The following is a 23,614-nucleotide window of genomic DNA, read 5'->3' as shown; positions in this document are numbered from 1 at the left end:
GTGTGTGTGTGTGTGTGAAGCAGCTCAGTATGCTGGCGCCAGATCGGCCAAATTTCAGTGCGACCAACTCTTGGCGGCAAAACGCACCGTGAAAAACCGTAACCCAGTAGAACCCGCGCCATGCACAAGGGGGCGTAAAATCGCGCGGGACGCGAGACACCACCAAACCTCGAGATCGCATACAACTGCACCCCATAAACTCCCCCCCCCCTCCCTCCCTCCCTCTGGGATGGGGTGGCCAAACCGGGGCAAAAGAGCACGCGTGCTCTCTCACGTCGGGGACACACACACACACACACGGTTGTGTGTGTGTGCGTGTGTGTACGGACTAAAGTTAGACTCGCCAGTCGGGCGTCCCGCGGCGGCAGACAATAATTATTAAAAGCGAAAAGTTTATTTATAGTATAGTCGACAGTGAACAGACGTCGGTTTGGGTTGGGCCGGTGCGCGAGCCAGCGCCAGAGAAGTGTATCGCGTCGGGTGTCACCGACGTGTGGAGCAGAGAATTTGTGAAAAGTCGATAAAAGTCGTGTCTGTCGAGAAGGGGTGGGGGGGGGAGGGAAGAAAGGGGGGAGGGGGAGGCTGGTATGCGGGGTGGCAAGATGAAGCGGACGACAGCGGGTAGGGCGAGGAAGTGTGCAAAAAATGGTGTGAAGTTTCCGTTTGTTCGTGCGATAAACAATCGTTGAACTGTCAGGTCGATGATAAAACGATCGTTTGCAGCCGATTGCAGCGAAAGCCGTGCCGGTGTGTGGCATCTGGCCAAGGAAGCGGTGTGTGTGTGTGTGTCGGCACTTTCCCGGATACATCGGGCACCGGAAGCAACTTTTGCACCGGAGAATGTGGAAAATGTTGATATTGTTTGGTAGGACTTTTCTTTTCTCTTCCGTTGCTTCCTACTGATAAACTATTTGTGCAATGCTCGAGGCGTACGGGGGCGAACTTTGACTGTTAAGAAGATGAAGGTTGGAAGTTGGCAGCTATTATCTGGGCCTTTGCTGTACAATTACTTTGCAGTTTAATCAAACGTTGTATTGAGAAGGAAATAACACAAATTACACAGTATTTAATGTCATGTTTCTGAGGAAGGGTAACCTTTTAAGCCAACGCCTGGAGAATATGATGGTCCGTTGAAGGAAAACCTAGCCCCGCTCCCTCAATACAACCAACAATTGCACCCAGACGGGGACGCCAAAGTGCCCCAGAAGCAAAGAAGCGTATAAGAATAGAATAGTTGATCGTCGCGCGTGTGTTTTTATGTTTTATGCGGCTGTCCCACGTCAGACAGTTAAGAAACAAAAGAGGGAGGGTAGTGTGGTAAGAACAACAGCACGATAGTACCGTGGCGTACGGTCCGTCAACGCAGCTCGCAGACGGGCGATGAATAATGGCATCGGCGAGTGTCGCCAATCCGTCAAGCTGCTGTTTGCTTGCGCGGCCGAACAATAATGCGCGCCCGGACGCACTCGCGCTGCAGTTTTTGGCGGAGATTTATGACGCCGCTGTCCAATTAGCGAAGACAAGTGCCGAGGGACGTGGCCGAGACGGGCGGGCTGAGTTACTTGCATATGATGCATGATGGATGTAATCAATCCGTAGCCGAACAAATGCACGATCAATGGTGGGGTGGGGTTGTATTGTTTTTCCGAGACACAGCAAACAAATGGACACTCTTGTTGCGCTCTTACGGTTTGCTCAATGCATCGGCAATGACAAGCTGTATGCCGTCTAGCGGAATTGAAAATGTCTTCCCAGATGCTGATGAAGTGACTGTATCAATTGTTGTTCCTCGAGGTTTCCCTCAAAACTCTTAGAAGACTCCTCCCCTCCCCCCAAAAGTACCATTTAATCCACACCGTCTGGGAATGTTTATGTTTGTTTTCTGTTTGTACTAACCTCCCAAAAAAAAAAAATGGACTGCACCGTTTCACTTCCTGGGCAACACCGATGGCATGCGTTTTTCGCTAAAACAACAACGTCAGCGTGACTTTTCAACGCGCGAAACACAGTTCGGAGTAAGGTCGGGGAGTCAGTAAGGCCGTGGAAAGCAAATTTGGCAGTCAAAATATTTGTCTTCCATCAGTACGTTGTCAATACGATTGATTGGATTTTGTTGGCAGTGCGACTGTGGCAGTGGCTGGCTAGGGTGGCGTCTGGGAATGCTTATTGCTTTCCATGAAAAGAGGAAATGGGGAGAAAAATACAAACTCGTGCCGCGGTGTAGACTTTGGTTCGGTGTCCCCGATACAGTAAGCCGATTAAAATGGGATGGATGAAGGAAGACTTTGCTCATTACGCTGCATGTTACTCTAAAGAAGGGATTAAATTTCCAATTAATTTATTAACTATCCGCTTGACAATTTAACAATGTCTTCTTGAAAGAACCGAAGCTCTGTTAAGAAAGTTGCTAGAATCAAATGTTTTAAAAAAGATAAGCAAAACTTGTATTTTAAACCACCCTGATGTATCATACACTGTTGCTGTAAATAGCTGCTTACTCTTATCAGAAGGTTACAAACAAAGAGAGTCACAAATTCGTGTAAAAATGAGAGAGAGAAAGAGAGAGATAGAGAGAGAGCTTGTCGGTGTACAAGTAAGCAAAAGCAGATAGGGCTTCCGTAGGCTTCGGGGAAGACATGCGCCTCTCGCATCAAACTGTTGCACCGCACCGGATAGGCCTGTCAATTTCCACGGATGGGTCACCATCATCACTTGTCGCTTGTGTGTGTGACACGGTTGACATCGGTTACAAACACCATTACAGGGCACTTCCGTACCAAGGTTTTTTGGGGTTGGAAGCTTTCGCTGGAGTACCTGCTCCGTCCTACACAGAGACAGAGCTGGAATATTGGGTTCTATTTTTACTCCTTCTCAGGCCAAAAAAAAAGCATTGGAGCTGGAGTATGGGTGCAAGGCGGATTGATACCGGCTGTCAAAATAGAACGCCGACGCTGTATTGGTGATCTATTTGCGGTCGTTCGTTACGCTTCAATCTTAAAGTTTCGTCAGTTTCCGTGGGAAGCTCCAGAAATGGCTCAATGTACCGCCGGTACGTCATTAAACTGGAGCAAAAGAGTACAAACTCTAACTCAATTACCGTGTGAGTATGCTTGTGTGTGTGTGTCGCAGTATAAGTGAAGCTCTTTCCAATTCCCTGAACTCCCAGCAAAGGAAGTTTAGTCGGGCGAAGAATTGGAATTGCATGACACGGACCAGTGAATGATACGATTTGCGATAATGATGAACCTTGGGCGGGGAACGCCGGAGCATCGGTGTGAATCTGGCAGGACTAATCCGGTTCGCGGGCAGCTCCAATCCCAAACCCCAATTTATGGCGCTCGGTCATGCCACTAAGCTCATGATGAGATTGTACGATTTTGGCCTGGGAAAGTTTGTTAAAGCGTTTGGCGCCGTAGATGAGCTTACCTGCTGTAAAAGGCTAAAAAGTTTGTTGCTTAATGAAAATGGTACGGAATTTAATTCGGGAAAGGTTTCCGAAATGTGAAGGTAAAGTTTGGGCGCCGTGACACATACGTACGTGCGACAAAGAACAGTTGGGCTGGCAATTAGGAATTAAGATTATTTCGTTGCAGGAAGGGAGCCGATTCAATTAAGGTTCAAAGCTAAGGTTTTTGGAGATCCAAGGCCGCTTCTTGGGAGGGTTGGAATGCGTGTGTTAAAGTGTTGTGGTGCTGATCGGTAGAAATTAGTATGATTGGGTTTAATATTGCATGGAGTAATGAAGGTTGTGTCGGGAGATAACATTTCGATATTATGTCTAACAAGGCTTAATAAGTACATCAGTACTTAGGAACCTACCGGAACAGTTGAATCCTTTTATCGCAAAGGAAGACTATCGAAGTGGTAACTTTATTTTGGAGTAGAACTTTAAGGCAAATAACGTAAGAACTGCAATGGACAGTTACAGTAACCGCACACCAGGTGCCGCTTATTGGCGGTTGAATCGTTCCAACTTCAAACATTCAGGAATATTTAATATCCCCAAAACCACATTTCCAATCATGCTCACGTGGTGGTTGTGTATTAAAATTAAAGCCTCCTATCCATACCAGTGCTCTCCTCTTGCCACTTCACCTCCTAAAGTGAAGGCACTGATTTTCCACGAACGCAGATGCACGCTAGATTCGTGAGAGTTTGATATTATGGTTCCACTGTGGGCCGAGGTACTCCTGGGGGCAGTTCCATAAATCTGCGATGCCACGCGAGTCGGTACCGATTTTATGACATTTCAGCCCCAAACAAGGCCCAACATGCAAATGATGGAGCTAGAGTCTGGAAGGGAAAGTATTGGTAGCACTTCGGTCCCAGCGCCTCCCATTCCTCTTTCTCTCTCAAGTGGGCAATAAAAATCGCAAATTTGTATAAGCGATATTTGGGTCGCCCAAGGGAAGTAGTAAAGCAGATTACTAATACTCTGTGTGTGCGTGTGTGTGTATGCTACCGTTTTGGGGGCTAATATTTGATTGATTTAGGAACTTTGGGTAGGAAAAATGGAACAACTCGTGAGGGACAAAAGTTAAATTCTTGCATTGGAGTCATGCGTTTTTTTCGGTAAAGGAATCGCAAAAGTTTTCCCTAGTTTTCCCAGAAATAAAAAAACAAAAGGAAATGTGTAGCGTGTGTGAGTTTGTGTCGTTTAGCAGCAGCAGGGCAACGTGTTGCTTTGCACGATTACACCGCCACCATCACCACCCTCTCTACTGGCTGGAGCGAAACGGGAACATTTACCTTCCGGCTACCGTTGGACGTCAAATCAAACACCCGCAGGGTGGTGCTAGCGCGCGTATCACGTATCGCATTACTGTGTCGGGAGGTCTGGGGGTTTTGTTTTTATTTCGCCCAGCCCCTGGCCGATGCCCTCGCCCTGTGCTGAAGTGCTGGCTAGCACTGTACCGTGCAGGCTAAGGCAAACTCCACCCGAGCAATGTAGACGACCACACACGGGAAGGGGTTTAGACGTTACGGCAAGTGGGGAGTGTTTTTGTACCTACCCGTTCGACTGATCGATTGCCGGGCTGGACTAATGGGACCACGCTTTGCCATAGCCCCGTTCCGTTGTCTCCCCCTCCTCCTTTCTACAACACAAGGGAAGGACAGAACTCCGACCGCCTTGGACTTTCCACGGCCGTCCATGGGACATGGGCCTTCTGGGCCCCGAGGTAATGAAGGGTACGGGTTAATGGACTGAAAGTGTACGTGCGTGCGTGTGTGTGTGTTTGTCGATGGGGTTGTAGAAATGCTGGATGGAAATGAAACGATATTTGTGTTTTGCGTTTTTGCTGAAAGAAATCCACAAGCAATAAACGGGGAGGCGTAATGGGGTGTAATGGAGTCAGCGTGTACAATGTGTGTAGAAACTTGTTGCAGTGGACCCCGGGTGCGAAAAGGCAATTGGAGTGCTGTTTTTTTCTGTAAGAGGGGAGGATTTTAGTTTTTTTCTGAATGCTAAGGACGAATTAGAATTTTATGTTGTGATTTAATAGGAATGAAATTTGGTAAGAAAGCAGGGATTGTGACGTCAGCTTAATGTTGCGGGCTTTATAAAGATAAAGGATCATCAAAGGATGGAGATTGTTTCAATGTATATCTTTACAATGCGTCGCATACATGTCTGTTATAAATCATTAACTGATAATTGGTACTCAATATGCGTAAAGGAGACTTTATACCTATTCTTAGTATATTGAATTGAATTGTTGTTCTTTTTACTATGAAAATATCCATAAAATAGACAAATTATCCTTCAACCGTCTGAGAATATCAAATACAACAATAAACAACGTCATACATACTCAGGAGCAGGATGGTTATTGGCGTTTGTTCTTGAAACTCCTTCAAATCCCCTTGTAAATTGACAATAAAAGCTTGACCTCGACAACTTGATTAATGTCCACAACGTCAATACCATAGTAAAAATTGAGAAAATACTTTAAGCCTATTTGACAAAGCTTGTACTAAATCACAATATATTTTGTACTAAAAACCCCATTCTGCAAACTATTTCTAAGCATAACACCAGACCAGTCTAGCTCTATTTGTTACGCTTTGTGGCTGTTTCAATTTCCCCAAAATCACTCCCAACCCCCTCCTCCTAAAACTCTTCCCTGGAATGTATTCCCCTTTGTGTAAAGTGCAAAAGCAGCTCGAATGGCGCTCGGTCGCTTTTTAGTAGTAGTACCAGCTAGATTGAATTTTTCCTTGCCCGATGCAATGCTGTTTTATTTCTTTTTTATGGCTTTTCCCTTTCCCTCCAACACCTCCCCAATTTTCATTTCCATGCCCCCATGTTCTATCCGGCTCGCTGCACAGATGCAACTCAAATAGCATAACGGTGAAATTGACCGTGAGACGGCCGGCACAGTCTCGGCATCTGCGGGAAGATGCATCGTTCGCTGTCAGCAAGCGTACAAAAAACAAGAACAAAAAAAAAATCATACATATCTTGCCGTTTTACCGAACCTCACCACCCAACTGGCACCCCTCTGCCGTGCGCTGGAAATAGAAAAAAAAGGCAGGATAAATGTGCAATGCGTCCGTTTCCAATGGTTGCCATCGGTTGCCATTGTGGTTGCACCGTGCTGTTTCGGCTGATGTTTTCCAGCTTGTGGTTTGTCTGAGTCTGTGTGTGTGTGTGTGTGTGTGTGGGAGAGCTTACTCTTTTTATTGCTCATTGCTTGTGACGCCTGATGACGTTGGTAGCAACGGTTGCCTACGTCACCGATGCATTGGCGCATCGTGCCTAGATGCGTTGATAGTGCGGGCTATTTTTATGTTTCATTCAGTTTGCTGTAAAGCAAGCCTTATCCCTTGCACACACACACACACATACACACACATACATGCAGCATTCTGAGAGTGTATTGGTGGCTCTGAGGCCTGACCGAAAACCGCGTTGAGGAAGGTTGTCCCAGAAGAAAAGGAGAAACAGACGGAAGCGCGAAAAGGGGCTGCTTCTCGTGTCACTTTTGCAGATGAAACCAGCGAAGTACTAGCGCTACACGCTCAGGAGAGCGGAAAGCTCCTGCTGAAGCTGTGCGTGTGCGAACGGTGCTCGAATTCCTGGGGAAACGATTGCACGCGACATGCGCACGGATTGTTGTGTTATCCTTGTGCACATCACAACAAATCATTGAATCGGGATAGCCTCAAACCCCTTGCTCTACCCTGCTCATGGGATGCCCACACCCACACGAGCGCAAGGCACTCATCGGGCGGGCGGGCTTCGTCACGCACACAACCGTGCTGGTGAGTGCTTTTTTGAGTGTGTGGCAAAAAGTTCACGATCAAGGTTCGTCCTTCCTTTGCTGTGGTGTGTGTGAGCGTGGGTGCGTTATAGTTGTTGTTTCATTTTTCCCACACAGCTGTACCGTTGGGTGTGTGTGTGTGTGTGTCTTGGTTGCTCTAGCATCACACCACTACAGCTACAAGCTGGGGAGCTAAAATTAGTACCCGACCTCGTGGGCCGATTGTTGTACAGAGAGAGAGAGATCCGTCCTTATCACATCAAATCCCACGCCTGCATGTGTGTGTGTGAGTGAGACGAAAGAAAGGCATAAGGGAACAAAAAAAGGGAAAGAAGAAATGGGCTTTTCCGTGTGAGGATCTGTAGGCTCGGGACGTCTGACGATGATGATAAGTCGATTTGGGGCCTGTAAATGTGTCTGCGTGTGAACGAGTTTAATTTTAGAACTCCAGCACCGGGAGAAGTTGGGGTTGTGGGAGAAGAACGGGTCCTTGAATGTATTGTTCGTTGGAATGGATGGTTTGTGGAGGCCTGAGATTTAAGGGAGAGGTTATATGAATTTTAAAGTAATGAATAATTGAAGCTAAATTATCATAAAATGTGGAAAGGTATTAAGTAATGAGTTCCTTAAACTTGGAGCGATAGAATGTAGAAAAGTATTGTTTAATATCCTTAAGCTCCTTTTGATAATCGAATCAGTATTAATCCTACAAAATCCTGTCCCAATAATATAAGAGATAATTTTCAAGAATTTGTTTTATGCAAAATTTTGTCCATAACGAATCCTGCCACGCTACCACTGCTCCAGAATGTAGCCCCAAGCTTTAGTGGAAGGTTAAGGTATAAAAACAAATGAGTTCCCCTTTTTAGCTTGCACGCGGCCGTTCGCGGGAAACTGTTTGACCGTTCTCGGCTGAGCAGTTTGTCAGTGTGTGGGTGTTTGGATGGGACAAGGTCCTCCCACCGCACTGCTCCACAGTTTTTTTTCCCACACGCGTTCACCGTTGTTTCCTGGTGTGCGTGTAGCGCACGCTTTTCGATGAGTGACTGTGGCTGTTGCTGCTACTGCTGGTGCTCCAACGGCTGCGGGATACATTGCTCGGTGGCTCGGGGTTCAGTTGCATATCGTCTTCCGTTCGCATCGCTTGCAAAGAAACCAACCAACCAACACTCTCCCCCCCGACCCATCGTGGAAAGAACGCCCGCCGTTGGCATGATAGCCGCGCCACACATTCGCTATCAGCTAGCCTCCCGAACGGGGATCCCCAGTAGTTGGTGGTGATTCTGGTGTAGGGGTTTTTGGTTTTGGTGGGACGCACAGCGTGGACAGTGCAGTTCCTCTTGGTGGTGGTGAAACAGAGAAGTCACCTGCAGTTTTTGGATTAATCTGCGACTAAGCTAGCGAAACGTGAAGAAAGAAAAACTCCAACGCGCACCCCAACTTCCCAGTAAGTGATGCGGTGTTTTCTGGGCTTTCCGAGTCCTATCTCTCTCTTTTTTGTTAACAAGAAAAGTGTGTGTGTAAATGTGTTTGTGTGGTATCAAAGCTTGAAGCAGGAGTAAAAACCCTGTTCGTACGTCACACGTCTGTTGTGTGTTGTCAGATCACGTGAAGTTGAACACTCGAACACATTCTCACGAAACGGACGACTAGGCTCGTGCGCTCACGGTACGGGTTCCCCAGTTGCTCTCAGCCCGTCGCCCGTTGCGCGTTTGCTGGGTGCCTAGGCTCGTGCCGTGCGCTTCAAATCAATGGTAGTGAAGAAAGGTAGCAGCAGCAACAAGGAGAAGACAACAAAAAAAAAAAACCAACCCACCAAACAAAATCAGGCCAGCAGCAAACACCGCCCCAATACACAAGTGGTTTAATACATTGTGACCGTTGCGTGCTGTTGCGCTTGGTTCGGGCGCGAGATTTGGTTTGGAGATTTGTGCTTTGGTCGTGTTTGTATGTGTGTGTGACTCTGTGAGAGATGGGTTTGGATTTGTGGAGGATACGATATCGCTTACAAGACGTCGATAGCGTGGCGTTTCTGTGCTTTGGGAAGGAAAATTTGTGTTTCTAATTAATTTAAGGCTCTGAAGCGCGTTTACACTTTCCCCATATGTTGTGGTTATGTTTTGAGTCGAAAAGTGGTCAAGAAAATGCCGGTGTTTTCCTTTTAGACTTCGCGCCGTTTTTAGCATTGGTTTGAGTCTTAACTAGTGTAAGATATTAGGGAAAATCTGCTTCAAATCAAGCCCCGTAAGCCTATTGGTTGAAAGTGATAAAGGAAAAGGGACTTTAAATGATATGAAAATACTGCTGTATTTATTGTAGCACAACACCAACGAGACCATTTTCATTCCTAATGCCCATTAAAGCTCGTGAACAATTCATGGAAATTCAAATCCCTTTTTGCTTCCCATCCACCTTCCAGCCTGAGCATTACTTTCGCGCTGTGAATGTGTTGGACCCGGACCCGTACGTACGGCACAGGGTGTTTTGTGTGCGACACTTTTCCCGCTCCTAAACCTCTGTGTGCTGTGCTGTGCGGGCAGGACGAGTGTAAGCCCATTTTTCCCGCTTTTCTTCCACACCACTGTTTTGCTCGTCGATTAATCCGAACGAATCCGAAAAGAGCGAGGCACTTTGAGACTTTTCTTTTGTGGTTCTCATTCTTTGCACCAACACATAGGCTGGTTTTTTTTGTTTTTCTTTTTGGGGAGGAAAGTCTCCATCATCCCCCATCCATCATCATCATCGCCATCATCATCGTCATCAACAATTGTCGTGTATAGAGAGCTTGTGTGTTGGTGGACGTGTTCGGAAGTACAATTCGGTTTTATTCTTCCTTTTTGTGGCCATGTTTTCCACCCTCTTCATCCCCAAATCGCCATAGCTGTGCGTCCCTTAGTGTTGGGTTATTGGCGGCGGTTCAAAAAATCAGGTAAAAGCAAAAGGGGTTTACGCGTAGAAGGAAGGGGGTGGTGGAAACAAAGCTGCGATTGATAGGCTCGGAGGTATTTGAGTACACGGGTAGCGCGGACAGAGCGTGGAAGAATGCGGCTAAAACACGAATTGATGATAGGATAACAGAGCCCTCTTCCCCCCTGTTTGAAGCATATCGTACTAGGTGGTAGAGATAGAGAAGGAGCGTTTATGAGGTCACCACTGTGTGGTTTCGTGTGGCTGTGTGGCCGGCTCTATTGCCCGCTATTCATAAATACGTACCCGTACTCGAAAAGCAGCGGCAGGTCGATACATAAATAATCGATGGAAGCTGATCGAGCCCCTCTACGAGTGTGTGTGTGTGTGTGTTGTACGGCGTGCCGGGGTGGCGATAACGAGCCGAAGATTAATGCCCTTTAAATTGGTGTGGCAAGCCCGAAGCGAAGGGGGCACACGCTAAACCATAAATCCAAGCGCCTTGTTCGCGGAGGCTTCCTCTCTCTTTCTTTCTCTCTCTCTTTTTTTATATTTTTTACTTCAAAAAATGGCTTGTACTTACATTTCTTTGCAAGGAAGTTGATGGCGAGGAGTTTAGCGCGATGGATGTTAAATAAATTGCCCTAATGATCAATGTCGATCGGAAGAAGCTGTCGAGGATGTCGGGAAGCGTTCAGCCATTGGGTTCTGTAAATTGGAACTAACGGTTACATCCTTCAAATGATAGCGAAGGGGGCGTCAGAGGAAGAAATTTGACAAATCTAGGAATGCAGGGAATGTTTCGGTGTTGTGAATGTGTCGTGACGACAGGGAGGATTGGGTTTTATTTTTGTCCCAAGCTCACAGAGCCGGACAGTGGATGGGATTTGGGCTTAGGCGATTCATAAAATTGGTGAAGCGTTTACGCTGAACGTTGAATCTGTGAATGGAAGAGTGATTCATGGCCCAACAGAATCAATGACGCGAAGAGTTTGATCAATTAGTTTGAAAGATATTCTTTAAACAACCTTTTACCAAATGAAATGTGAGGCTTTAAATGAATTCAATTGAAGAATTATTCAGTTTATTTATTCCCAATGGTTTCAATGGTTTGCTCCTCATGATTTCTATCGCACCAAACCAGCTTCTGTGACGTTAGCACACTCGCATGAAAATGTCGCCCGAGTTTGCGAACAAAAGTTCAAGTATTCTCCACGGGGCATTGCTGCAGTCGGCAATACGAAGCGAAACACCTACAGCACGCAGTGTTTATCTCGCATTTCAAACGTGCAAACCGTGCCCCATTACCTTTCCGCGGAATGGGGCTTTTGGGGCCTAAAGTTTCGTCCCCAAGCTCTTGTCAGAGTGCCGGGAAGTGCATTGTACGTCAAGACCATGAATAGAGAAAGAAAGAAAGAAAAAAACGCTTGGGGAATGAAAAATGGAAAGTTTATCCATGGCAACTAGGTAAAGTAGAGAGAAAAAGGTGACAAAGAATGGAAGGTACACTGATAAGGGAAGGGGGGAAAATAGCTCACCCGGAAGTTAGATACAGTAGTCGACACAGCGGTACGAGGAACGTCTGGAAGAATGAAGGGCGAACGAAGGGGTTGGGCACTGTTTGCTGTCGCAAAGTTGTGCCAAGCTTTTGTGGACAGAAAGTTGAACAGAAGTGGTTTTCTGCGCACCTGATTTTGTAGTGAGATTATTGCTGTAGTGTTGTAGTGTGTGCTCCTTGGGGGTTGAGATTTCTTGGTTAACCGTGTTCCTGTCCGGGCGACTTGCCCGGCGTCCCAGCAGCAAGGGGAACAGTCGTTGAGCACTTGGAAAGAAAAGAGTGTTGTGTTTGTGTTTGAATTTCTGTGAGTGTGAATTTCTAGGGTGCCACCCCTCTTGCTTGGTCGAATGCGTGCATGTGCGTGCCAGTAGTAAGTGTTCGGAATTTGAAGCAGAAGTTGATGGTGGAAATCGATCTCCTTAGCAGCGTAAAAAAAACCCAGGCAAGCGTGAGCAAGCCCCGTGAAATCAAATCGCGAGTGAAAAATGAACGATAAGAGCTGCTTCGAGCGTAGTGCGAGCGTTGGTGCTAGCTATGATATCGGGCGACGGATGGCCGCCTCGGGTGGTGCTACCGGACCCCGGGTGGATCGTTCGAAATCGTGCGCCGGCAGCAGCGGGGCTGGGCTGGGCGCGTCCGGGTCCGGGAAAATCGGCGCTGAAAGTCGCCGCAAAAGTGCTTCCTTTGATGTGGACCGCAACCGGGGAGCGGAAGCGATGGCCTCGGCCGCCACTTCCGGTGGGATGGGCCGGGGCGGGCCGGCCCCCGGTGGCAGCGGTGATACGGGCATCCGTCGGCGAAGCAGCAGCAACAGCTCCGTGCACAGGCGATCGCAATCAAAAGTGTGTATCTTTGGTCGTGCGAAGCCGACCAATTGCCTTATCGCTAGCTAGCTGTGTGTGTGTGTGTCTATTTGCGTGTGTATATTTGTGCTGGTGTTCGAGTGTGTGTGTGTGTGCTTGTGGCTTTTTTCTACACGCGTGTACAGCTCTAAAAGTCGGCCAGTGAAAACATCCAGCTGTACAAAAATATAAGCTTCCTTGGCCTCTAGTCCGTGCACCTGCTGCTCGTCTGCTCGGTTGAGTAAAACGCTTGTGGGATCTTGCCAGCCTTCCTTTTGTCTAGGTGCACTAGCTCTTCGCTTTCCTGTATCGCTTTCTTATTCGCAGTCTCTTTCGCACCTTCTCGAAAAGATAAAAACAAAAACATGGCACCGAGTGAAAATCACACCATGACACTGCAAAGCGGGCGAAAGCCCACCTCCCACGCCCCACGTTTCACGACACGCCAGTCACTTGAAGAACATTCCCACAGCGCACCTGGGTGTAGCAGCTTCCCACTGTAGCGTTAGCTATTTCAAAGCCATCGTTTCCACCCGACACACTGGGAGCTCAAGAGACGAGTCAGAGCACATGAAAATAGAAACTGTGGAATACAACTGGTTGCGACTGGTTGGCAAGCAAGGTTGAAGAAGTGGTGTTCCATGCCAACCCATTAGTCCTTTTGCAAGCCCAGTTGCCCGGTACAGTTCTGCCAAGGGGTAATCTGGTTTCCAGCAGCACCCAACGTGGCTTTCGCTACCAGAAAGCTTCTGAATGAAACACTCACGCGCGCGCACACGGTCCTCGAGGGTATTTCCTGCCACTGTCAGGAAGTGTTTTGTTCGCCCCTTCATCCTTTCCCACCTTTTTGACGCTGTGGCGATGTGGGAGAAAAACTTTTCTTCTCGGAAGCTTGGGGAATCGGAATGGGAACATATATTTAGCTATGTTGCAATTTGGCATGCAGGGTTTTGGGGGTGAAAATAGCGGTTTAATTTGTTAAGCGGAACAGGGGTGACTTTAGGCAGGATGCGGCTTCAGGCGAGTACCTTGTGAGATATGAGCAAGGTACGCTGGCTTGTTGTTGTGCTGATTAGCGTGATTTTCGAGCTTATACAGACTGTCTGTTAATTAAATTCTAGCAACTGAATTTAGTTTTGCTCAACTGCCGGTAACTAGTTGGAATTGATGTTTGGAGCAGTATTAGCGTAGAATGGTTTAGCAAAGTCGTAAATCAGAAATTTCTTTAACTTATTAAGGTAATTGAATGTTTTGTGGTAGGCTTTATTTAGACCAAGACTTTTACGACCCAGAACTTTGCGCCGAAGCATTTTGCAAGCAAGAAATTTGCGACCAAGAACATTGCGATCAAGTATTTTGCGACCAAGAATTTTGCGACCAAGCATTTTGCGACCAAGAATTTTGTGTTCGACCATTTTGCGACCAAGCATTTTGCGACCAAGCATTTTGCGTCCAAGAATTTTGCGACCAAGCATTTGCGACGAAGCATTTTGCGAGCAAGAACTTTGCGACCAAGCATTTTGCGACCAAGTATTTTGTGACCAAGAACTTTGAGACCAAGAACTTTTTGACTAAGCATTTTGCGACCAAGCATTTTGCGACCATGCATTTTGCGACCTAGAATTTTGCGACCAAGACTTTGACGACAAAGAACTTTGTGACCAAGAATTTTGCTACCAAAAAATCCCTTTAGGCTGCTTTCATTGTTACATGCCCGATTCATTCTTTTTCAAGGCTTGAATAGAAATCACAAAACTCAATTGAGGATTAACATCGCCCGAAAGAGTATTTACGGCGACGCTTTCACGATGCCGATTTGGCTAGGCTAACTCTTTATTTTTTAATATTAAAATTAATTAAATTATATCAAGATTATTGGCAAGTGGAACTTATAAGTTATCATAAATCAGGTCGAATACTTGGTAAAATTTACGATGTTTCCTACAACGGATAAAAATACTACCAAACTATTTAAAAACTACGATTTAGAGTTAAGATTTAGGAGCATTCACTGAAACTCATATTATTCTTTTTCGATGTATGAGCTTTAAACTTGAAGAATGCAGTGAAATTCATTTGACTAATGCTATGATAATGCCTTATGATGACGTATAAATACGTATGTAATTAATAAGCAAAAACAAGCAACTCTTCTGAAATACCGACTAAGCAAGAGAAGCAAATAAATTCCAAACATGAAGCTTGTAATAAAAGCATCCCATCCACCAACGAAACCGTTGCCAAATGGTTGTCCTTCCCGGCCGGCTACTCGAGTGCTACACATCCGAGCAAGATTAAGGATAATTGTACAGAATATGCTCACATAGTTGTAATTACCGACCGCACACACAGCTGAAGATGATAGCCACGCATACAGAAACCTCCAGCCACACTGCGACCGCTCCATCATCAACACAGCTGTTACTGCCCGCTGTTTGGTTGTTATGTTACCTTGGGAGGCTGTCGTCGTGTCTTGGCCTTGCCCGCGAGAACCGACGCAGGGCCCACGTGCCCCCGTCATCAGCATCAACGCAGGGGTAATTAAGAACATGCCAATAATGTGCAACGACGTAACGTGCGGGCGAAGCGTGTGTGTGCGTGTGTGTAAGCGAAGTCGTACGAATTCGGCCGCAAAACGTGGTTCGGTTCACACTTTTGCGTCGGCACATTTTCTTCGCCGTATGGTGTATGGTTCTGTGCTTCCGTGCCGTGGAGCGTTGCAAGAGGGATGGAGTGTTCCTTCCGTTTGTGAAGGTAGGGATGGGGAGCCATTGTCACGGCCATTTGCGAATAGTGGCGCAATGGTTTCACCTACGGCGCGAAGATTGTACCTTTTAATGGTGGTCCGTTTTGGGGTCGGTTTTGCTCGCCCGCGCGCGCGGTCTCGATGCCGTAGCGCTTTAATTGAATTTATGCCACAAACGTGTACGGTTTATTAAGCGCAACGTGATATTCATTACCCGTGAGCATAATAGAGGGGCCATCGAAGGATACTGCGCGCGAGGCGCGGTAGCAGAGAGCGTTGTATGGCTTGAGATGCCGCGCAAAGGTGTGGTGCTTTAGCGGGAAACGCCTCTTAGCGCGAGGTGCTGAATAGCTTAATGATAGTTACGACATCTATTCCGTACGCGGTCAGTGTACGCAAGCAAGCACTTTGTTGTGTGTTTTATTGTTCATGTTTTTGTTTTGTTTTGGAGCTCAAGAAAACAGTCCAATTCAAATAAAATGTCTAATCATGACAGCAATAGCAAAGTTGGGAAGATCCTCTTCCTCACACTCCACTTCAGAAATTGGAGACCTGTTGAACCGTTTGAAAATGGAAGAAAAAATGCACCCAAAGACTCCAAACAGAAATAAAAACACTTTTAACTCATTGATGTGCAACATTTCCCAGCACTTAAGTGGAGTTTTCGGTTATGGCTTTTACGTTTGCGCTTAGCAGTTTGCTGTCCGGAGAAGCGATAGGCCCGAACACGTTTCGGTTCACGGAATTTAATTCATCATTCACGGTTGGGATAATTTGATGATTGATGATGAACTGCGAACCTCAACAGGCAAGCTCCCATGATGAGCGAAGGCGTGCCTTCACCTTTTGTGTGGCTCGAAAAAGGCGGTGGATTGAGAGAGGCTTAAAGCTTTTCACTGCGAAATGTGCCTTTGCTTCGAGTGTGGTAGAGATTTAAATACACTCACCCTCAAGATACACACAACTGCATTGAAATGGAAAAAAGAGGGAACACAAAGAGAAGGCTTCACACAGGCTTCAAAGAGGGCGAAAAAAAAAAGAAACAACGGAAATGAAACAAGCCCACTCGATGCCACTGCAGGCATCGAACAATTAACGAGCATAATGTTGCGGTCTCGTGTATCGCCCGGCTTGTACCTCTTAATGTCAAACAAACTCTTGCTCTTGCAGCTGCCCCGGCAACGGGTGGGAAAATAAGAATGGAAAGGGCACAGAAGGAAGAAAAAAAACCTGCCACTGCCATACGTACTCAGAGTGAATCGTCCCGAGCCCTCTGGCCCTAAACTGGCAGAACAATGTGCGTGTGCAGGTTCGTGGTTCGTGACGGGAAGTGCTTCTGCCCGTGGCGCATCAATACTTGGTGGACTTGGCGAGAGGGGCTCGGTGACCCGTGTGACGCTCCCGAAACCTTGTGCGCCCTCAGGCCGCCAGGAGTTTGCTCAGCCGCTATTCCTGGCTCCTGGGCCGAGTCAATATTGACTGAAGTGATATAAGGCGACTGCAGTCAACCGGTCGGTATACGAGAGCGATTTATATACGTGTGTGTGCGTTTTTATTCCTGCCAAGCGCAGCCCTACGGGAGGGTGACCATCGCACAGCAACACCGCATCGGAGCTGAACAATACAAGACGGCGGAATCCTCTGGACAGGGAATTGCTGCTTCCAAGAAAAGACCCGAAGCCCACAGAAGCCCCCGGTGTTCTTTTGTTCACATTTTGCTCCCGCGCAGAACAATACACGCAGTGGCAGTGTCTTAGCAGTGTTACTGCTGCTGCTGCTGCTCCTGTCGTCACGACCATCATCGAGACCGCCATCATTATTATTTGCTGCCAGTGAGTTCTGATTCCCACTTCGGACGATGGAAGACTCGTGGCCCGCAAGCAGGGCGTACGGGCCACAGGGAAATCCCACAACATCACGGTCCTGCGGAAGCTTCCACCACTTCCCCGCCAGTCGTCTATTTATGATTAAGAAATAATATCAAATGAATAAGATATAATCTACGAGCAATCGAGGACGGAGCTTTTTTCCCCCTCCGTGCGAGCGCGTCTTATGAATAGTTGATACATTTTTGCTGAAATCGTGTCGGCTGAAAGTGTGATGAGTAAGGGAGGGGGAGTTTTGCCTTTAACAACTCCAAACAATAGTGGGTTTCGTGGGTTTGCGTTGGACACAATTTGGTGCCCTCCCCCCTGGCCTAACTGGACTGGACCTGGGAGTATTCGTTTTTTTCGTGTGCGACTGTTGTACCGTTGATTCGGATAATGATGGTGAGTAAATCAAACCGCCGTTTGGTGAGATAGGGGGCAACGAGCAGGAGGCAGATAAAGTTTGGGTGAAAATACTATCGTTCAGGCATCGTTACTGTCGAATCGTTTGCGTGTTGATTTCACCCTGACACGGTGGGAATGGGCGGTTGAAGCAGCGGGAAGGAGGATGATAAAGTGTGAGGTAAATGCCAGTGCTTGAACTGGCAATCGAAACAGTTTGCGGGTGTGTTTGTTTGTGTGTGTTTGGTAGATAGACGCGCGTGTGTTTTGGCACGTGCTGGCCGGTGAGTAAACATGGCGTGCCTTTACGATAAACAGAATGGGTGCATTTCGAAACATTAGCGGCGAAAAGTTTTCAATTGAGGAGAATAAGTTATTAGAGTTGGTTAGAGTGAATTAATAAAACAGCAGTTTTGGATGTATCACATAAACGATTAAGTTGAGTATGCAAGCTAATATGAAAAGGATATTTTTAGGCCATTTATAATGGCATTTCCTTTTCCGTCGAAGATAATAAAATAAAATCCTGACCTTGTTGCATAATACAGATGATGTCAGCTTACGCTTGTCTCATTTCTCGCACCGTCACCGACAGCATCGCGGCCCTGTCCTTGAACTGTGCGAGGGACAGAGATAAACACGGCAACGGGCGTTTTGCCGGGATGCCTTTTACCCGTGTCGACAGACAAAATGGCATCCGGTGGCTAACGATGAAACCGCAACAGATGGAATGGATATCTCGATTTATCGTACCGAGCCGACGGTCGTGCAGCACCGAAAGCAACATAAAAGCACGCCGGGTGAAGGTTTAGCTGATGTTTTTTCCCCTCTTCTTTTCGCTTCATTTCTGGGATTTCCCGGTGCCGAGCTACTCCGGAGGGAAAACTTTCTTTTGGAAGGACGGTGTTTGTTACCTCGCGGGAGGAACTGAGCGAGACGCATTACATGGAACGTTCCGGAATGTGTGGCGCACGTGGGAACGTTTGGCGCAAAGCAGCCGGTTGTCGGTTGTAATGCTTCTACACCGGACCGAGGATCGGGGTCGGTTATCTTTGCAATAATCATCACCGTCTCGAAGCTCCTTTGAATACTAATCATTGGGCCGTGGGCCCGTCGGTGTGGCGCGTTTGGTTGCTTGCCGCTCGTTCGGTAATCCTAATCCCTCCGTGCGAATATCCACCCATTCCTTGCGCTCTCTTCTTCTGCTTCTTTACGCTAGCGGTTCAATTTTACGTGCGACACCTGGCGTCCCCATGTTTGTGCCGTGAAAGACCAGGCAGCTCCATCAACGTTCAGCAGCCACCGGGCGTCTCCATCGAGCGTTTGCCGGGCTGGAAAAGGAGCAACTGGCTTTTAACTTACACAATATTCACAAATAGAATCCAATTAGTGCTGGCTTACGGGATCGGAATGATTGTGTTAAAGCCGTTCCGAAGCCAAGGCTGCAATGGATTTGCTGCGGGAGGATTTTCCGTGTTTTTGTGGTTTTAAGAAATCCGTTACGAATCTTAAGGGCCAGCTTAAGGGAATCCCGTGCATGTGAAGCGTGTTGCTTGACACTTACGTCCCCATAAGGTCAGTGTGATAGTTGGAAATAGAAGCTTAAGGAAGTGCAGGAGGCGTTCAGAAACAGTTCAATGCCACACAACCCATCAGTTTCCGAGAATTCTTTTGATAAATTACGGAGACAGGATACGGTTACAGGAAATAAGCTGATTAGCATGGCGGAAAAGAGTAAAGACCACGTCAAAGTAGCGGGTTCGAATGCTTTCCGGAACGTAATAAATTAACGAAATAGCGAAGCATTTGCATAACTGTGACGCTGGTTCGTTATACCGGTGTGCACTATTGATTAGTCACGGTTTGCCGGCCGCAACGTAGCGCAAAGCTGACAGAATGGTAATTAAATAAGGTCTAGGAACTGGTGGAAAAGCAATGCGGCATTGTTAGAAAATTACCTTAATTTGCGTTTTTTTCCACCTCCAGGTGAAGATGGTGCAAAGAGCAATGAATCATAATTGGATTTCTATAATTAACAGCAGTAAAGTGTGCTCGGAATAAACCGTAGTATAGTGAGTAACAGAAATACAATAAGATTACTGCAAAGAGAATGACAAAGAAGAGTGTTTCGTTTATCGTTTTGCATAATGGCAATCGTACGAGCTGCATTGCCGCATCAAATATCAATTTCACAATTTGCCTTTGCAACCCAACCTCATACACGTGACCGAACGGGAGAAGTGCTCGCTTACCATCATCAAGGGAAAATAATTTGAATACTTGTTAAGGCAACCAAGGCAACGAAAGTGAGCAGAGAAAAAAAAAACAAGGATCATCTTCCAGCTCATAATCGATTAGTCACGCTTTTCATTGACGGTCATTTCAGTTATCGTAAATTTCCTCTTATCCCAGTAAGGAACAATCCTGGGCAAAGCGGAGAACCACTCCGCATGGTATGTTTTACGATAATCGATAGCAATTGCTTGTTTTTCTCTTCGTTCCATTTTTCTGGCTAGCTTTTTGCTGCTGGTTGAATTTAAATGATCCAAATAATGTGTCTTGGTCGGTTACTGCTGCTGGGGCATGATTGCTTCACTGCAAGCCCACCGCACACAGCCGCACTGACATTAGAGCCGGTGGAAGAGTAAACAGTCGCTCATAGTTACAGCAAACATGATGAGATTCAAATTTGATAGCAATTTGGAGCAAGAAATGACTGGGTTTTTTTATTCGATGTCGTAAGATTTGTTACGCATGATGGTGGAAAATGTATGCAAGAGAAATGTATTTACAAAAAAGTGATTGAAGCCACGCAGTCAGTGGGCAGGCAGGATACAGTTTAAAATTACTTTGCGATGACTTTGAACATTTGGACGCAAGGTTCATTTGAGAAGGTTTACATTTTTTTTGACAAAAACGGTGGAAAAGACGGTGATCTATTGTATCCTTAATAAAAATCAAAGTCAGTTTTTTTGTGAAATATTTGGCAGCTTGAGCTGTAAAGAAATCCATATACTAATAAAAATAAACAAAACTAAATTAAATACAAACCTATTTTGTTGTGACAAATTATTTCCACTGTTAGCAATTCGCTCGACTGCTGACTGGATCATTATTCAAGCTCTTCTTAAAAGCGTCAACAGCGTCATGGTACAATCGGGAAAAGAAAGCGTCTCTGCTTCGTTCCTGTGGTGATGATAAGAAAATCGATGTTTTCCAAACCCATCCCGCCGAAGCAAACATAGAGATGTGAATATCGAAGACAAGACTGGTAGAGAATAAAACAAAGACAGCACACAAACACAATGCACGAAACAGTGCAAGAAATAAAGAACATAACAACCAGGAACGCCGTCTCGGCATTTGCCTGCAAGACGGATGCTTATGACACGTAGTAGAGCACTTTCGCTGCTACGTACCGGTACAAAAGGGAAGGCTCATTGGATATCTCTGTGAGTGTCGTGTAGTTGCCAGTGCCAGTGTGTTTCTGGAAGCAGCAGCATCAGCCAGATACCACACAAAGAAGTGGTGTTGTGCTTTTTTTTCTTAGGAAGCAAAAAAGGGAGGGATTACGATTTGGCCATTCTCGAAAACAAATACGACGAAGTGGAGGTGTACAGTTGGCGGCAAAGAAGCGTCGAAATTGGCATTGTTATTTGGGTGAGTGGCGGTAGGAGAGCGCCTTATTTTGGGTTGGAGCAGGAGAGCTTAAATGAACAAAAATAGAAAAAAAAAAGCACAGTGAAAATGAACTGGGCGTACGAGGGTGTAATGTGTGTTTCATTAATTGAATTTCGGAAACTTTACACCATCGAAAGTACGGTGGATTAGCAGCATTAAGATAGAAAGGGAACAGAAACACACGCTACAGAAGTGAACAATAGGATGGAAAAAAAGTTTCAATGTTAGTTTAAATGGCGAACCATTTTCTTATCGACATCTAAAAGCGATGGCTTTGTAATTGTTTGTGCAAATGTTATTAAACGTTTCAAAGTGCCATGCTCAATATAGAACATGGAAGAATTTATTCACTTCAAAGGCACTGAGAACACTCGTCACTTTAGCAATGTGACGGACAGATCGGAGTTTAATCACATTCTTTCGATCGGTTTTAAAACGAGAAATAATATTGTGGGCTTGAGAATCAAACGCTGAAACTCGGAAGCACGGTCAGGCGAACTCAATTAGTGTTTCATCTTGTTGAAGTGGATGGAATTTGGGAGTGGAATTTGAAGGTAAATTTGAGGTGGCGGAAGGTAGGCAATGATTACAGCTGGGCCGACCAGAATGTGCAGCACCTTCGAAATACTTTTGCGTGTCGGATAAACTGGCAGAACGGAATGTCTGATGGAACGTTCCAAAATAAATGATAATTCTATTCCTTTTGAAGATAATGAGATTGAGGGCCATTTTTTATTTGTAGCTATTCAATTAAGATCTAATTCTATTAGAGTACTATTTAGAAATGTGTTCAATTACAATTGAATTAAGCTGAGCTGGATGACCCCAAAAATACAGCCAAAGAAACTGTGTTTCGGGCGTTAGAAATTTCGTCCAGTGGAGCTAGAAATGGAACGGTCTAAATCGAATAAAAGTCAAATCATCGTTAGCCATCGAATTGGGTTGCATAAATGAATTCAAGGACATAAACCATGTATGTTGTATGGCAATGCGCAGCCTGTACGTTTCCTCCCACTTGCATTTAGAGGTGAATTTAAACTATTTCGAGCGCTTTCACTGAATTATCGTGCTAGCATTGGGGGCAACCTGACCTTACGGCGTTCCAAGGTGACTTGCCGGTTCTGTTGTTTAGGTGTGTATGCCAGTGTAGATCTTTGGATTTCATGTTCATTGTCGAGCGCTCCTCTTCATGACAGCGAAAACGGGTTTGCATGCCATTGAGCTGGACTTTGGATTACGCGATGACTTTGAACTTGCTGCTTAAGGACAAGGTTTTTTTTGGTGAGGTGAGCGTGTTGTGCTGGCAAACGGTGCGGTTGCGTTTTGGAAGTTGGAATTGGAAGTTGAACGAAAATCTAGCGGTCAATTTCTAGGATATATGATTGACAGGCAATTTGAAGGTATTTTTAAGCCAGAAAATAATGAAAACTCCAATCAATTGTATCAATATTTGAATGAAGGTTTCTTTAATAGTATGATTGTTCGATCAACAAAGAAAAGTTCAAGCTTAAGCTGCACTCATTCAACTGTTTTCTTTCCTGCACATTCCATCAATGTTTAAATTTACATTGGGCTATTCTTTGCTCGATTCCCTGTGAAATTTAGGAAATAAACAAAGGAAAATCTTTGACAAAAGCAATAACCATTTATCCGTTTAGCAAATTTGGGGAAATACTTCTCCCACGCGACCATTTGCCCCATGCGCCAGCGCGTCTATCAAACAGATAGACGAACCTGAACGAAACTGAAAGCAACAGGCTTATCAGGCGTGCAAGCAAAGCAGGAGATAAAGGAGCTGTCTTTAATATCGCGAAAATGGCATGCTCGAAAGACGCAAGTGACACGTACCTTTGCGGAGCTTAACCCATTGCAGCACACGTACCGTACGCGGGTCGGTTGTTTGCGCTGAACGGTTGGCAGCTGGCCGGAAGCTGAGCGGAGCAGGAGCAAAGCGTACGAGAAACCGGGAGACGGGAGGAAAGTTTGATTTTCTTTTGCTAAATATTAGTTCAATACAGCTTGCCGGAGGAAGCAACAGTTTTCGGTAGCGTGTGCCATCTGTTAAAACGTGTTAAAAGTAGTATGTTCGGATGAAGAAATGAGTCGCTCAGTTGAAGACGCTTCTATTTTTGCGGTAATATTTTATTTTAATAGTTTAGTTCGATGTTATGTTCCAGCCATTTTACTGCAAAGAATGCTCTATCTTTCTTCGCCATTTTTATTTGATGATCTGGGCACCGTTTTATTACTTTTATGACATTTGTAAGCAATGTCATCCGCTCCTCGCTGATTGATCCCTAATGTGGAGCAAGCCCGGTCCTGGAGAGCCTGCATGCTGATTGTGT

At 45.9% G+C, this 23,614-nt stretch overlaps 1 protein-coding gene across 13 annotated transcripts in view; it reads left to right on the top strand.

The window, feature by feature from the left end:
- Positions 1–23,614, top strand: part of LOC121598589 (alpha-catulin) — a 74,516-nt gene that overhangs the window by 4,959 nt on the left and 45,943 nt on the right. For 6 of the 13 annotated variants that reach the window (XM_041925638.1, XM_041925639.1, XM_041925635.1 and 3 more), the window contains exons 1-2: positions 8,574–8,712; positions 12,053–12,572. The exons of 1 other annotated variant lie outside the window; for it this stretch is intronic. In XM_041925638.1, coding sequence (XP_041781572.1) covers positions 12,216–12,572 — 357 coding nt within the window. In that variant the 5' untranslated portion in view covers positions 8,574–8,712; positions 12,053–12,215. Of the gene's footprint in view, positions 1–8,573; positions 8,713–8,812; positions 9,033–9,072; positions 9,472–11,972; positions 12,573–23,614 lie in introns of those variants that run through there. 6 more of the 13 variants (XM_041925634.1, XM_041925631.1, XM_041925632.1 and 3 more) reach the window with 6 other exon arrangements.

The sequence above is a fragment of the Anopheles merus genome, chromosome 3L (assembly GCF_017562075.2).
Source record: "Anopheles merus strain MAF chromosome 3L, AmerM5.1, whole genome shotgun sequence".
In the NCBI taxonomy this organism is placed as follows: domain Eukaryota; kingdom Metazoa; phylum Arthropoda; class Insecta; order Diptera; family Culicidae; genus Anopheles; species Anopheles merus.
Note: the sequence above shows the minus strand (reverse complement) of the source record. Positions and strands in the feature narration are given on the sequence as shown.